The sequence below is a fragment of the Periplaneta americana genome, chromosome 12 (genome assembly GCF_040183065.1).
Source record: "Periplaneta americana isolate PAMFEO1 chromosome 12, P.americana_PAMFEO1_priV1, whole genome shotgun sequence".
In the NCBI taxonomy this organism is placed as follows: Eukaryota; Metazoa; Arthropoda; class Insecta; order Blattodea; family Blattidae; genus Periplaneta; species Periplaneta americana.
In genome coordinates this window covers 170,380,380-170,397,754 of record NC_091128.1, presented here as the reverse complement: position 1 = coordinate 170,397,754, position 17,375 = coordinate 170,380,380, and the positions used below count along the sequence as shown (strand labels likewise).

Sequence of the window (17,375 nt, the reverse complement as noted above, 5' to 3'; positions counted from 1 at the left end):
CAGATTTTACAGCATATGAACAGTAACTGATTGAACAATTTTATGCATAGAAATTATTACAGCATTATTATTATTATTATTATTATTATTATTATTATTATTATTATTATTATTACAGTAGATTTATATGCAGCCATTGATCATAGCTTGTTTCAAGTATGCTTCAATTACCAGTGGATTTTGAACGTTCCTTCTCGTTTCTTAAAACTGTATTATCTGACAAAATATCAGTGTTCATACCTTGTAATTATGTGCAACAAATTATAACAGCATTAAAATGATGAGTCTAGTATTTATGGCTGAACATCAGTCTCTACTCACAAATTTGATCGATTGTGCCAGGATACTTACTTCTGTGTGAGATTAAGTTGCAAGCCTCCTATTCCAGCATCTTCTGATGCCAACACAGTACCACTCTGCAATCCTGACTGTGTCAGTGTAGTGCCACTCTGTAGTCCTGGCTGTGTCAACCCTGTGCCAATCTGCAATCCTGACTGTATCAAGCCTGTGCCACTTTGCGAAACTGGTTGTGCCAACAACCCAGTGCCACTTTGCAGCCCTGGCTGTGCCAACAACCCAGTGCCACTCTGAAGTCCTGGCTGTGCCAACAACCCTGTGCTACTCTGCAGACCTGGCTGTGCCAACAACCCTGTGCCACTCTGTAGTCCTGGCTGTGCCAACAACCCAGTGCCACTCTGTAGTCCTGACTGTGCCAACAACCCCATGCCACTCTGTAGTGCTGGCTGTGCCAACAACCCAGTGCCACTCTGTAGTCCTGGCTGTGCCAACAACCCCGTGCCACTCTGTAGTCCTGGCTGTGCCAACAACCCAGTGCCACTCTGTAGGCCTGGCTGTGCCAACAACCCTGTGCCACTCTGTAGTCCTGGCTGTGCCAACAACCCAGTGCCACTCTGTAGTCCTGGCTGTGCCAACAACCCCGTGCCACTCTGTAGTCCTGGCTGTGCCAACAACCCCGTGCTACTCTGCAGTCCTGGCTGTGCCAACAACCCAGTGCCACTCTGTAGTCCTGGTTGTTCAGTGGACTTGGAAGTACTGTCCCCAGGTATGGCAGGCATAGCACGGTCTCCTGAGGAAGCAGTTGTGAACAGAGTCAGGCCACTCTCATCGGGCAGCTTTTCAGGCGGCGAGCAGATACGAGCAGCACCGGGGCGCAAGTTGATGGCGTAGAACAAGCACAGCACACCCTGGTGGGACAGGATGTGCAACACAGGCATCGGAGTCAGACTCTGGTTCTCTCCTGCAAACAGTAACCTCTAATGGAGCAATCTGCAGTTGCTCTCACAGGTAATTTCATGATTAAGTAACTTTTGAACACACTGCGATTGGCTGGTTTCCTATACTGAGCACTTAACAACCAAGTTCGTAGCTATTCTTGATTGGTTTCAGCTCATTTGATAACCATTTTCTACTTGTACACTTCGTACTAAGACACCAGAACTGAGGAAAGCAGATTTTTAAGGGCTTTCTCAGAGAACTCGAGGCAAAAATTCAAAAGCTGCTTTTTGCTTATGTCACAAATGGACTGAACATGTTTTGGGATCACACTCTTCAATTAGATTTATATACAAAAAAAAAACAGAAGTAGGCTACACACCAAATATAGAAAAAAGTTCCAAATTAGACCATCCCCTTCTCCCCTCAAGCAGAGCTGTTTTTCTAAAACTCATTTGATAAAAGAAAAAAATTAGTGCTGTGTCTAATTCATATTCTAAGGACATATACTTGTAGATCCTGTACTTGCACATTGATATGTTGCTGTTTTGTTGTCATTAAGTAAAATGATGTCTTTATTCTGTAACCATTTCAAATTATGACTTATAAATTATAATTACTATTCCAAAACATCTTGGCAGCTGCCTAGGGTTGCCAAATTTTCAAAGTAAAAAAGGAAGATTTTATCGACATTTTTTAGTGACTCATGCTTTCTTAATTATGCTCTCTCAATTAATAACACTCAATAAAAGAATTGTATTTCAATGGATACCATCCCATTGTGGAATCCTGGGAAACGAGAATGTGGATGCTTTAGCAAAGAAGGGCAGCACTGCTACTTACAGAACTGTTACTACATCTACCGTATTACTCTGTGAAAAGATTTATTAAATCTACATACTTAGACTTCAACAAACAAAATTTCATAACACAATCTCAAGGGAAAAAATGGAACTCTCTGCATCATAATCCACAGTTGATTCCCGATTTACCACACAAATCGTCTGCAGCTGCATTTAGATTGGCAACAGGCCATGACTGTTTGGCCAAGCATCTGCATAGAATTGGAATATATCAGTCTCCTAACTGTCCATTGTGCAACTCAAATCAAGAAATGGATTCGGAACATTTCAAAATCTGTGCGTCAGTGGCTAACCATGACAATATCTTTGAAAAATATTGGAGTGCAAGAGGTCAAATGACTTTATTGTCAAATGCCTGGCTTTAGAAAACAACAATTTCTATTTAAAAAATTACATATTAAAGGTTTACATCATTGTACACATACGCACATTTTTGTGTCTTAGTATCTAATTTTTAATGATACTTTCATATTTTGATACATATCCTCTTAAACTGCCCTGTCACAAACATCCATAGAACTATTCTAAAATCTGCAATCCCTGTAACCTTGGACAATTCTCTCCAATACACCTCATCTTTGGAATGTGGCTGCTGAAATATACAACCAGCATCGTGCTTTTTACCCATCATTTGTAAGAAGAGGAAATTCTTAGTGAAACATAGTGGAACACGTGTTGTCAGCAAATAGCTGGATACACTATGAAGATAGAATTCAACGTACAATCTGGCAACCCTACAGCTGCCTGTCCAATAAAAATAGCACAGGATCGAACCAAATGTAGTCCTACTGAGTCTTGCAACAGACTCCTTACCCCACGGAATCTCATGCTGAGTGCTGGTATCCAACCCCAAGCCTACTGGGAAAGTTTCCTGCTTGTCTGCGGACAGGGGCAACTCTGCTCTGGCAGCGTCCTCCTGGGTCCACTGCTCCCACGAGATCTGATCCTCCTGCAGGCCCATGACACCCACCTCCATGCTGTTTGCTGATGCCACCATCAGAATATTCCTGTAACAATAATTGATAAGTTGGCAGGATCATCGTGCTAACCACATGATACCTCCAACAACTCTTAGGATAAAAATCCACTGTTTTTTCCTTAGTGTCCTTCAAACTTTGGGGACATGATCCTTGAGAGTAAACTAAGCAGTTTATATAATTTAAACTTGAAAATCGAATTTATGGGCCCAAAGAAAAATCTTTTGGGAAAGTTATAACTAAACTTTCAGACCGACCTAATCCCATTAGAAATTGACCTAGGTAAAACTTCTTTCGCCAAAATGATCCTCTACCTATGGAGAATCTTACGTAGTGAAATTATTTATCTTGAGCCATTCAAAAATATGCCACATTACAAAAGAATTTTAGAAAATGTATGTGTATATATACACACAGGGCTTTCATTTCAAAACTCCCCAGTGTAAATAACTAATTATTTAAAGTGAATTCAATTTAAACAAAAAACACGTCAATTTAAATATTGAGGGGGAAGTCTGAAACCAGGCACCACCATTTTGAAATTTCAAATGGCACTCCTAGAAGTTTATTTTAGTTTTTTCGTGACATAATTTCTAATGAGAAAGTCCGAAATTTTTTTCATGGTAGCTCACTTCAGACTGAAATTATCCCAGCAAAAACTACACGTCTATTTCTCCCAACAGTATAAGCTAGTTGTTCGACAACTGTAGGACTGTTTCAGGTATGTATTATGGAACATTCGCATACTAGCCTTCACAACAGAGTTTTTGTATTAAAGATAGATTCAGTTGTTTACTATCAGTTCTGCTCTTCTTTTCTACAAGACATGTTAATATATACTTGGCAAAAATGTGGATACAATACAGGAAGAAAAATTAACTCCTTCAAAAATGTACTTCGAACACTGCTGCATGTGGGAAATTAGTGTCTGTTGTGTCGATGAGTGAAGAAACAGCTATTATAAGATGCCTATATTGTGAAAAGATGCTGTGTCTTGAATATTTCTTGATGAACCCGCATTATCATGTGTGAACATAACAGGTGAGTTTACCCTAAATATTATCCATTTCATCTTAAATGCAAATGTAAACCTATTCCACTTCCAGATTCCTAACACAGATGGAATAAATTATAGTCCCGTCACTCTAATTTCCAGCAGCCAATCATGTTGCAGGTCGGCTACATTTAAAAGTGTGAGTCTTGTGATTCGCTGATGAAGACGTTATGCATTTCCTAAGGCTCGATAAATACTTAATATAATCGTCCGCCATTTTGGCTCTTTCGTTGGCGTTCGCAGAAAGCACACGAGGACATTATTTGCCGCTCAATTATTTGCTCAATTACAGTGCGTTTGATTTATTATCATAGGAGCTACGACATGATAATGTTTAACGGTGCGGCAAACAGATTCCTTGTCTGGTAGCTCGGCAACGAAAGAACAAAAATGGCGAACGATACTACCTACCTAGACTTCATAGAGCCTTCACTTCCTAAGACGTAAGCAAAGAGGAGGAGTCACGTCGGGAATAACATTATCACGACTATAGTTTCCTCACCTCTAGTGCTCTCTGCAAGTAGGTTATAAGCAAGCTGTGTCCAATGACAGGCAATCCAGATTTTTAAAATTGCTGTATTTTCATAAATATGCAATTCCGAATCAAGAGACCTTCACCATCATTTTCAGGAACCTTAAATCAGTCTACATCAACACTTTCAGCCAAATCCACAGTGCCCTACTGAAAATCCTCCCTTGTTAAATTTACTTAAATTGAAATATGAGGACTGTAACCTAGTTTCAATTTGTGTTATCGTAACCTAGAATAAGTTAAATGAAAAGTGGCTTGTCCTTCGACAACAAAAGAAGAGTCATAGAAAAGGAATCACTTTTAAAACGTAGTTTCGAAAGCAAGGATAATCCTGTGATGTCAGGTGGCATACCAGACACAACAGGAATAACTAACGTGATACTTACCACAGAGGCTGATGAATGAGGTAGAACTGTGGAGGTCGGAGCTCCCCTCCACTATAGCAGATGTCCTCATAGTTTACGAAGCTGAGTGGACCCGACTTAGGGGCATTCACGATTAGCAAGCCTGCAAAACATCCACAGACTAACTGTAATTTCTCTCGGACATTAGCTTTTTTGAGATTAGTAAACTTTTGCACATTTCTCTACATCCTGTGGTTATCCCATGTTAAACTGGAGTCTATAAAAAGTACTAGAAATTTTGCATAATTAAGTCTGCTGTCCTTATTTATTAGATGGTTTAGGCTAAAAGTTATGTCGATAATTTTTTTTTCCTGATTACGCAAGAAACCATTAGATTCAAACCATAAAGCCATCTGTGATAGAATGTTGTTGGTAAAAGCATGTAATTCATTCAGAGCAGAGCTAGCACATAGGAAAGTAGTGTCATTAGCATACATAATTGTTATTGCTTTAATGAATTCTGGTAGATCATTTATTGCTATTAAGAATAACAGACGACCAATTATTGAGCCAGAGAGCAACTCCGGATCGTCAGGCAAGCGCCTCAGCTGACTGAGTTACGCCAGTGGAGTGCATTTCTTAACCACAGTAATTTCATTATTAATACGACCAATATTATTAACTACCTGAAATATGTAACATTTTCCTCACTTGCCAAATGGTACAACCTAGACAGCAGACATTATAGGCAACATAAAGATTATATGAATCGTATGTAGAGACAAAGAGGAAGGTAGGAAAGAGGGGACTGGAGAATGCTGGGTTTGCAGTGAAGGATCGACTCTTGGGTAGAAAACTATGAATCAATCAATCTTCTTAATGTATCCAGCTGTTTGCTGACAATATAAAGTCCACTATAGTCCACTGTAGTCTATTCAGTTTTTGTTTTTCGCGAGAAATGAGGGGTATTTTGATCGGTGTTCATTATAGATGCCTGTTGCTAGTAGCCAGAGGTGGGGTGTAGTCAATATATACTGCAGGGCTGTGTCTTCTGCAACTGGTACTGATGATTTTAATTTACTTCTTTTGTGGTTTATGGATGGACAGTATAGAACATTATTACACCACAGACAAGTAGGATTATCAGAAATGTGAAATCGGTGTAGGTACAATTGAGTAACAATGTGACCTGTTTTGGCTCTTGTTAAAAATGTTTGAACATGTCTGGGCAAGTTTTTGTACATGTCCAGGTCATTTGGTTTCTTTTGTACAGACTGTAAAATTTTTCCTTTGTCAGAAGAGAGCCAATTGTTGATCCATAGGTTTGTAAAATGAGACTTTACTGAAGCAAAAGCACTGGATAGATATATCACTTGAAGAGGTCTTGGTTGCAAATACGTTGTCTGTTTTGCAATATTATCGACTTTCTCCTTTCCAAGTATACCACAATGACTGGTATCCATTGAAATGCTATTTCCTTCTGGAGTTCTTTTAGTTTACTTAGTTGTTTCTGAATTGGAATAATTCTATGTGCATATAAGTTTGGTACATATTTAATTATATTAAATATAGTCCCCTTGGAGTCGGTAAGTATGCAAATAGATTTTTCAGAAATTTGAGTAACACACTGAAGAGCAGCATCAATAGCTAGCAATTCAGTGTCAAGACTGGAGGAGGATGGGACATCAGGAGCAGAGTATTATATTCCAAAATATCAAGAAAACTGTTGTTGTTGTTGTTTTCTAATGCCAGGCGTTTGACAATAAAGTCATTTGACCTCTTGCACTCCAATATTTTTCAAAGATATTATCATGGCCAGCCACTGAAGCACAGATTTTGAGGTGTTCCGAATCTATTTCTTGGTTTGAGTTGCACAATGGGCAGTTAGGGGACTGATATATTCCAATTCTATGCATGTGTTTGGGCAAACAATCATGGCCTGTTGCCAATCTAAATGCAGCTACAGACAATTTTCGTGGTAAATCGGGAATTAACTGTGGATTATGATGCAGAGAGTTCCATTTTTTCCCTTGAGATTGTGTTAGCAAATTTTGTTTGTTGAAGTCAAAGTATGTAGATTTAATAAATCTTTTCACAGAGTAATACGTAGATTTAGTAACAGGTCTGTAAGTAGCAGTGCTGCCCTTCTTTGCTAAACCATCCGCATACTCGTTTCCCAGGATTCCACAGTGGGATGGTATCCATTGGAATACAATTCTTTTATTGAGTGATATTAACTGAGAGAGCATTTTAGTTATTTCTGCTGTTTGAGAGGAAGGTGTGTGTTTAGAGACTATTGATAGAATAGCTGCTTTGGAGTCTGACAATATAACTGCATTCTTAAATTTATTGATGTGGCATAGAAGATTCCTGAGACTTTCACTTATTGCAATGATTTCTCCATCAAAACTTGTTGTTCCATATCCAAGAGATCTATAAAGTGAGAAGAGACAGCACGTAACACCTGCACCGGCACCTTGTTCTCTGGAGACCAAGGATCCGTCAGTGTATAAATGAAGCCAGTTTTGTGGAGGGTACCTAATATTAATTGTCTCTAAAGACAATGGTTTTAGTATTTCAGTGTTTACTTCTGATTTCAGTATTTCTTCTGTTAAATTTAGATTATATTCTATATTAGATAGAGTTAAAGGGTTTGGTTTAATCTGTAAGTTTTCTTTTAAATTCGGGATATTGATTTCCTGTTTTAATTCTTGAACAATGGATATGAAACATTTTTGAGTTTTCAATCTACAGAGAGGACTGTATGAATGCCAATTGTTTCTGATAAGTTTTTCATATTGAATCAGTGCTTTTTCTTCTATTGTCATTTTGACGCTGTTAATATTAGTGAGGAATATCATAGAATCTATTGGAGTTGTTTTGATTCCACCAGTAATGAGTCTGAGAGCTTGGTTTTGAACATATTCTATGTCGTTTATGAAAGGTGAAGTAATCAAAATTTCTCCGCAGTATGTCAGGACTGGCTGTATAAACATTTTGTATGGTAAAGGTAAAGGTATCCCCGTAACATGCCATGAAGGCACTTGGGGGGCATGGAGGTAGAGCCCCATGCTTTCCATGACCTCGGCACTAGAATGAGGTGGTGTGGTCGGCACCACGCTCTGACCGCCTTTTACCCCCGGGAAAGACCCGGTACTCAATTTTTTATAGAAGGCTGAGTGAACCTTGGGGCCGTTCTGAAAGTTTGGCAACGAGAAAAATCCTGTTACCACCCGGGATCGAACCCCGGACCTTCCAGTCCGTAGCTAGCTGCTCTACCAACTGAGCTACCCGGCCGCCCAAACATTTTGTATGTGGTGTTCAAAATATTCCTAGAGCATCCCCATTTCTTTCCTGCTAGTCTTTTTAGAAGGGAGAATCTTTTACGAGCTTTTTCAGAAATGTATTTCAAATGGTTGCTCCATGTTAACTTACTATCGAAAATAACTCCAAGATATTTGGATTCTTTTTTGCAGTGTAGGCTTTCACGGCCGGAGTCTATAGATGTAGATTCATTTTCCGGGCTGAGAGGCCGTGGTCTATTAGTTGGTTTTATACCAGACGTTTCGTCTGCAACTGCGGCAGACATCTTCAGTGGAGTGGTATCCGAGGTCGCAAGACTCTTCTCGGCGTACCTGAGGCAACTGATCCTGTGTCTGGTTGTGCGAGCGTATTTATAGTGCGGCTCGCGGGCCGAGGCCTGTTGTCGCTGCGGTCCGCGCCGCTTTGTTCGCTGCTCCCGTTCTGGGTTCCGTCCTTTTGTTGTAGTGGCTTCTTATCTGTTCTGTTTAGGACCGGGTACCAACACTTGTTTAGCTTTACGCCTTCTTCCTTGCGTAAAGCTAAACAAGTGTTGGTACCCGGTCCTAAACAGAACAGATAAGAAGCCACTACAACAAAAGGACGGAACCCAGAACGGGAGCAGCAAACAAAGCGGCGCGGACCGCAGCGACAACAGGCCTCGGCCCGCGAGCCGCACTATAAATACGCTCGCACAACCAGACACAGGATCAGTTGCCTCAGGTACGCCGAGAAGAGTCTTGCGACCTCGGATACCACTCCACTGAAGATGTCTGCCGCAGTTGCAGACGAAACGTCTGGTATAAAACCAACTAATAGACCACGGCCTCTCAGCCCGGAAAATGAATCTACATCTATATTTGGATTCATAAGTCCTAGGAAAGTGCTGGCCATTGTATTGGGTATTGAATTCTCTTTCTTTTTTACCAAGTGAAAATATTTGGTAGTTACTTTTGCTTAAATTGAGTGTCATCAAATTTGATGTATTCCATTCATGTAGTTGATTTAGAGCTTTAAGAGCAGAATTTTGAATTTTGTCTCTATGTCTGTAAGATCCGGAAGTCCACAAAACTATATCATCTGCAAATAGTGCTGTTTTCATGTTTGATTCCTCTAATAGGGAAGGTAAGAAAACTATGAATGAATATAACCAATATCTGTTGAACTTCTAGATACGTCTTACGAAAACAATATTGACACATGTTACCTGGGCGTTCTTCCTTGTTGACTTTGTCCCTGTACACGGCTGCAAACTGGTAGTTGGACAGCCATAGCACATTCACAACAGCCACATTGCCACTGCCGAGGTTGGGAGGTGAGAAGTTCTTAACTGCCTTCAAATCGGGCTTGTACTGGGTCAGAGTTCCTGCTTCAGATCCCACTACCAACTGCTTGCCCTTAGGACTCCAACAAAAGCAGCTGAAACAGTATCAACTCTGGTTGGTTTCCAATGCCCAGTACTTTACAATGAACATTTTGCTCTTCTTAACTGTACCAGCATAATTGAAATCCATTTGCAATTTGTGCTCATCGAAGAAGCTGTGTTGGAAAGAGTGGGTGAAGAAAGAATGATATTGAAACTGATCAGCAAGAGGAAAAGAAATTGGTTCGGTAACTGACAGAGAAGAAAATGTCTACTGAAGAATGCACTGGAAGAAATGGTGAATGGAAGAAGATATCAGATAATAGACGACATTGAGATATATGGATCATATGTGAAGACAAAGAGGAAGGCAGAAAATAGGAAAGATTGGAGAATGCTGGGTTTGCAGTGAAAGACCTGCCCTTGGACAGAACACTATGAATGAATGAATTTGATCATTCTTTTTCTGTAGACAAATGAGCAATGGAAGGTTTGGATACACCACTGTGATTAAAAAGATCTCGAATTATTGTTATAAATACAAAACAGTAGTACAAGACGTGTCCGGAGTGTAAGTTTCAATAGGACCATTTACAGAAAGAAAACACAATTTCATTAAAAGATTTATTGGAACAGATACAGCAATTGTCGAGCTATTTTTCAACATATTCCCCACTGGAACCGAGACATTTATTATACTGTGGGATCAACTTTTGTACCCCTGTGTCATAGAAGTCTGCCACCTGGGTTCGGAACCAGTGTGTGACGCAGTCTTTCTTAACAACTCAACCATCTTCTCACGTGATTTTTTTGTCAGTTTACTGGAACTACTTGCATCAACCATGACATTAGATGGTTTATCGTTGTCTACATGTTGTTTTACTTTAGGTCCAAATTCCCCTTTCGGTTCTTGAAAGCATAGTGTGTGCAGTCGTGTTCCTACACTTCCAGCTGCATATCTATGGATTTGGACGGTGTACGAATAAGTGAAAGATGTCATGGATTGCACTACTACTTTATTAATGTGAATTAAGGAAAAAAATGACCAGAGCATTAATGTAAGAGCTGTGATACAGTGTCGTGGAACTATGAGGATCCAAGTGAGTGCAAGAAGAGGTATAAGTAACAACGATTTTCAAGTCAATATATTGCGTAAACGAGGAAAAAGTGAAACGAACGACTATCACCCAGTAGCGGCCGGTGATCGAAATCCTTGGTGAGGCCAGATGCAACTAGTTTAAGTGCCTCCGATAGGAAATGTTTGCTTATGATATTAATTATTATTGTTATATTATTAATATCATTATTACTGTATTATTATTATTATTATTATTATTATTATTATTATTATTATTATTACTATTCTTAGTCTATTCTTATTACTATCAATGAAAAATAATAATTTCACTCACGAAATAAGCTGTTATGCTCTGAGTTTCAGTGGTTGTTTCGTGTGATGAAGCATCCCATATTATGTGTTGAAATTCCTCTTTCTTTCTTTTCTTTTTTCTTTTTTTCCTTTGACAGCAACAAACAAGGCCAAGAGAAGTTTATTTTGCATCACATTACCACATAACCATTTATGTTGCCCATACCAGGATGCAATAGAAACTCGCGTTTTAAGATTATGTGTCAGAAAAATTATCAGCGATGTCGTATCTTGGTAGTCTCTCTCTTTATTTAAAACTTCCTTTCTTTCAGTATTATTTCTTCTCGAAAAAGGACACACTAACAATGAATTAACTGCACCAGCATTATTTCTCTCATTTGTTTCTGTTTATATTTTCCCGAAATACATAACATTGGCCCAGATTCACTACTGTATATACTACGAAGTACAATAGTCCAACACCCTCGCTTAAGTCATAAACTAAGACATAAGGGAAGAGAATCGAGTGGGTCTCTGCCTGCCAAAGAGCTGGAATTTTGTTATTTATGGCCTAGTTAGAAAGACAAGTCACCACTGCTATTCCCACCCCACTCTACCCTTGAGGCCGGCCCATGGATGGGACGAGTGAAACCTGACCAGGCCAGCAGAATTGTGCCTCAGCTACAACGTTTTAAGTGTAAACTCAAAGCCCGCGAAAGGACATGAAATGCATTACGCCAGACCCGGCACGAACGATTCTGGCCTCAGGAACAAATTTTACTGCAAAACAGGTCTATATACATCAAAGTTTTCAAATGCTTCTACAGCGATATATGCTTCATTCAAATAACTAATACATTATATAAAAACACAAAATTTGATTTCAGCTAAGCCAAGTGACTGAGGCCTGGCCTCACTTGCCTCAGTCAATCAGCCGCCACTGCTATCACCACGTTTCTTAAAGAACGAAAATTAACTTAAGTATGTATTTTCATTAAATTCACGCTTACACAACCTGGGATGGTTCTTTTGTAAGTGGGAATGGGCCTTTACTCTTACCTTCAACACTGGTTCTTTCTTTTTTCCCCCACCCTCTTCTTCTTGCAGAAGGTATTTACTTACATAACTTAGAGTACAAGATAGCACTCACTTGGCCTGTGTAGCTGGTGGTAAGCTGCTGATATCCACCCCAGTAGACTTCAGTTCATATGCCATCATGCTTCCATCAGACAGACAGGCAGCCAAAATGTTTGGAATGCCTGGATTCCATGTCAGCTCTAGAATAGAGGTGTCCACTTTTGTTGAAAGCCGCACCTCATTCACCAAGGCAACGTTCTGAGGACAGATGATATTATGTAATACTAGATATGCCTCATTATTATTCACAAAGGCTATGGAATGGATTGGGAGAGAGGAAAGAAGCCCAAGTGCATTTAATAATAATAATAATAATAATAATAATAATAATAATAATAACTTAATAATAATAACATAATAATTATTATTATTATTATTATTTTTTTTATTTATTTATTTATACTGACACAATTAAGGCCATAGGGCCTTCTCTTACACTCTACCAGGTCACAAAGTATACAAGCTGTGAAAATTTAACAAAAAGTTAAAGAACAAAATACTAACATATTACAAAAAAAAATAAATAATAATAATAATAATAATAATAATAATAATAATAATAATAATAATAGCATAACAAAATCGACACTAAACAACATGAAAATAATACCATAATAGAAAAATGCAAGTAAAATACATTGAGATATAGTAAAAGCAACTCATTTAGTATAAATAGTTAATATGGCCTTCTCTTACACTCTACCAGGTCACAAAGTATAGAAGCTGTGAAAATTTAACAAAAAGTGTAAGAACAGAATACTAACATATTACAAAAAAAAATAATAACAATAATAGCATAACAAAATCGACACTAAACAACATGAAAATAATACCATAATAGAAAAATAAAAGTAAAATACATTGGAATATAGTAAAAGCAACTCATTTAGTACAAATAGTTAATATGGAAAACGTAAGGAAGAATATCACAAAATGGAATGTAATAAAATAATAATAAAAAAGAAAATAAATACGAAAATTAAATAAAATTCACAATAAAAAGGGTATGATAATAAATTCATCTGGTGATCAAGAGAACAAAAAAGGGCTGTTATTAAGAAAAGAACACATTAACTACCATTGTTGTCTAATTATCAAGCGTGGTTTTGAGAAATTTAAAAACGATATGTTCCACATCCGACAAAATTTGGAATACATAAATATTCTAACTGAAAACAACTTATTGGAACCAATTGTTAAAAATGATACAAATCCAAATGTTGCAAAACAATTAAGATTAGAAACAATTAATAGTGAATATCTTTGTGAAACTTGGTTACACATTTACAGTGACGGATCTTTACAAAACAACTGTGATGGTGCAGAAGTTGGAGGAACTTGTAAATTTTTCTCATTCTATAAAGCAGTCGGGAAGGGCTCCACAAACTCTGATGGAGGTGTTGAAGCTGTATTCATTATTCTTACCAATCTACTTCAAATAATAAATAAATTTTCCAAAGCTGTAATTCTCACTGACTCAAAAGCAGCTATACAAGCTATAGCTAATAACAGTTCACAGAAAACTGACAAAACTTCTCAGTGCTGTATCCTGCTCAAGCAGCTCCAAACACTAGGCAAGGAAATACACTGCCGAGCAAAAAAAACGCAACACTTGAATAAATTTGAAATATCAATCCGTAATACAAATTATAACATTTCTGTGTGCTTCTATGGACCTGTTTGTGTTAGGCAAGTGTTAATCCATGTTTTGGGAAGAAAAGTATACCCATTGGGTCGTTTGTGACACCCTCTTTGCCACTTTCTGTCCGGTACTGTATATTTATTACTGTGCCATTAAAATTTACAACTCTAAACCCAAGCAGCTAAAACAAAGTTACTACACTATAGTGTTCTTTTTTTGGTTACAATGGAATTCTGTGATATTGAACTCAGTTTTCAACAACATGTAAGAAAGTTAAGATGACGTTAAACCCCATGAACGCCGCTAGAGCAGTCGCGTTGGTAGAGGATGACCTCAGTTTACGTTATGTGGCTCAGGTGTTGCATACAACTCCGTCGACGTTTTCACGTACAGTGCAAAGATACAAGGAACTTGATTCATATTCTCGAAAACCAAGATATGGTAGGAAAAGGTCAACTTCTTGCTATAGATGAACAGTTCTTGCGCCTTCAAGTGCTGCGTAACCGCCACACCACTGCGGTCGAAGCCAGAAATAGACTAGACTAAGTGCGAGATGTGAATGTCAGCAAGTGAACTGTGAGGAGGAGGTTACATGATGCTGGCCTGATCTCCAGAAGATCTGCTCTTGGCCCAGAACTTACAAGACAACATCGTCAAGCTCGCTTACAATTTTCAAGGGAACATCAGGAATGGGCTGACAAACAGTGGGGAACAGTTTTGTCCTCAGATGAGTCCCGATTCTGCCTCAGATCCCAAGATGGAAGAGAAAAAGTGTGGAGGACTGGAGAAAGGTATTCTCCATGCAACTTTTCATCAAGGACAGCATTTCAGGGCGGTTCAGTGATGGTGTGGACAGACGTCAGTTTGATTGCACGAACGAATCTTGTTTTGTGGAAGATGGGTTTCTTACTGCCCATCACTACATTGAAGAAATTCTTGGGCAACATGTTCTTCCTTTTGCATCATTTATTGGTGACAATTTCGTGCTCATGCAGGACAATACACGTCCTTGCGTGGCGCGATACGTCCTCCAGTACCTCAATGAAGTAGGGATCCAACTCATGCAATGGCCGTCACGTAGTCCGGATCTTAACCCAATTGATCATCTATGGGACATTTTAGGAAGAAATGTCCGTCATCATGCTCCAGATACTCTTCAAGAGCTACAGAACCATGTATGCGACACCTGAGCCACATAACGTAAGCTGCGGTCATCTTTTTCCAACATGACTACTCTAGCGGCGTTCTCGGGGGTTAACGGTATCTTAACTCTCTTAAATGTTGTTTAAAACTGAGTTCAATATCACAGAATTCCATTATAAGCAAAAAAAGAAAACTATAGTGTTGTAACTTTGTTTTAGCTGCTTGGGTTTAGAGTTGTAAATTTTAATGGCACAGTAATAAATATACAGTACCGGACAGAAAGTGGCAAAGAGGGTGTTACATACGACCCAATGGGTATACTTTTCTTCCCAAAACATGAATTAACACTTGCCTAACACAAACAGGTCCATAGAAGCACACAGAAATGTTATAATTTGTATTACGGATTGATATTTCAAATTTATTCAAGTGTTGCGTTTTTTTTGCTCGGCAGTGTAGTTCTGCAATGGGTTCCAGCACATTGCGGCATTGCAGGTAATGAATTGACGGATCAACTGGCTAAGAAAGGCTGCACCCTAATACAAAACCAAATTACTCAAAAATCATTTATTTCTGTTAAAAAATTCCAATACAAACAAAAATTTTTGAACAGGATAAAGGAATTAGCTAAAGATAAATCATCCAAAATTTAAATATCATCCCTGAAGAACCAAGAAATTCAGCAGTGGCAGCCTTCTGTCTTCTGACCGGACGTGGTTGTTTGTCAGCTCATTTATATACTGTAGAATCAGTATCTCCCTCTCACCCAATTGTGTTTTATGTGGAAAGTGACAATCATGGATAAGCTCCACCTGGAAAATTACGAAGCTTTGCCTGTTCATCTCAACATCAGAGAAAAATACTGGACTGCAAGACGGCTGATGGCTTCATTGCCATGATACCAGAGCATTGGCTACCTACCAACCAACCAACAAACCAACCAACCAACCAACATCAGTATGTTAGAACAGCTTACTTTGCTTATTTCCAAAACATTGTTAAATATGATCGACTAGTTGCTACATCCAGAAGATATTCTTAGATCAGAAAAGGGCAGTAAGAGCCATAACTGGGGGCTGATGGATTTTTCAGGATGCAAAAATCAGGAACGAAAGTCCTCTGGAAGGGACTTCAAGCTGTGTGTCCAGTGTCGAAATTTTCCAGCTCGTTAAAGACCTCCAAACCTAAATTAGAGCCTCTGGACAAAATTATTCTCTCTCTTACGTCCATTTTCTATTCTTCACAGTAAATCATTATTTATAAAAGAGAAAATCATGACTATAATGGGACTATAATTATATCCTTGAAGTTTTTGTGTGTGATTACGAATTGAGAAAAAATTGAATAATTTGAAGGGAAAAACTGTTCCAGGGCTGGGTATCGAACCCGGGATCTTTGGCTAAGCGCACCAATGCTCCACCGACTGAGCTATCCAGGAACTCTACCAGACACCGACTCAATTTTTCCTTTATATCCACATACCTCAAAGTGGGTTGACAAACGCCAAACAGCCAACATTGAGTGCACACAACCTCTGCGTGACTTAAATTGTGGTTTTCTGTTAACGAACAGTGATGTGTATTATGCAAATCTAGCTTTCAGGTATAGCTCCCTGTGAAGCTGATTTGAATAATTTCAAGGAAAAAATTGTTCCAGGTCAGGATATCGAACCCGGGACCTTTAGCTAAGTGCACCAATGCTCTACCGACTGAGCTACCCAGGAACTCTACCAGACACCGACTCAATTTTTCCTTTATATCCACATTCTTATGGTCTTAGGAAGAAGGATTACTTCAACATTCCTAGTGTAGATTGTCAAAGACAATGAATAATTACATGATCATTGCTCTTGGGATATGCAATAAGCTACAGGACCACTGAGGACGACTCCTAAAAAAGAGTATGTCGTTGCTGCAGCTCTAAAATCCACTATGTGCATTTAAACAGATTTTTCAGGAGAAAGAAAAAAGCATTATCACTTTCAATTCCCTTGACTATCAAAGTTGCTTTCGGTATACAGTAAACCCTCATTAAGACGAACTTCAAGGGACCGAAAAATCCACAAAATCCGTTTCCAGACAGACAGACATCTGTTGGAAAGTATCCCGATAATAGCAGCTCTTTATCTAGTCCAGCGTTTTTGTCCTATAACTTTATTTACGTCGTTAGAAGAATAGAGAATTTTAGAGAAGGCTGGCTATGAAATTCAATTAAGTATTGCTAACTGTCGTGAACTCACCTTGGCCACAAATGATGGCACACTATAAATGAAGAATAGAGAATTTTAGAGAAGGCTGGCTATGAAATTCAATTAAGTATTGCTAACTGTCGTGAACTCACCTTGGCCACAAATGATGGCACACTATAAATGAAGAATAGAGAATTTTAGAGAAGGCTGGCTATGAAATTCAATTAAGT

General features: G+C 38.7%; 1 protein-coding gene across 1 annotated transcript in view; it reads right to left on the bottom strand.

The window, feature by feature from the left end:
* Nucleotides 1–17,375, bottom strand: part of Nup214 (nuclear pore complex protein Nup214) — a 61,400-nt gene that overhangs the window by 34,465 nt on the left and 9,560 nt on the right. The window contains exons 4-8 of the mRNA XM_069842520.1: nucleotides 12,186–12,370; nucleotides 9,511–9,722; nucleotides 5,046–5,166; nucleotides 2,910–3,103; nucleotides 352–1,258 (exon numbers count right to left, since the gene is read on the bottom strand). Coding sequence (XP_069698621.1) covers nucleotides 352–1,258; nucleotides 2,910–3,103; nucleotides 5,046–5,166; nucleotides 9,511–9,722; nucleotides 12,186–12,370 — 1,619 coding nt within the window. The remainder of the gene's footprint in view (nucleotides 1–351; nucleotides 1,259–2,909; nucleotides 3,104–5,045; nucleotides 5,167–9,510; nucleotides 9,723–12,185; nucleotides 12,371–17,375) is intronic.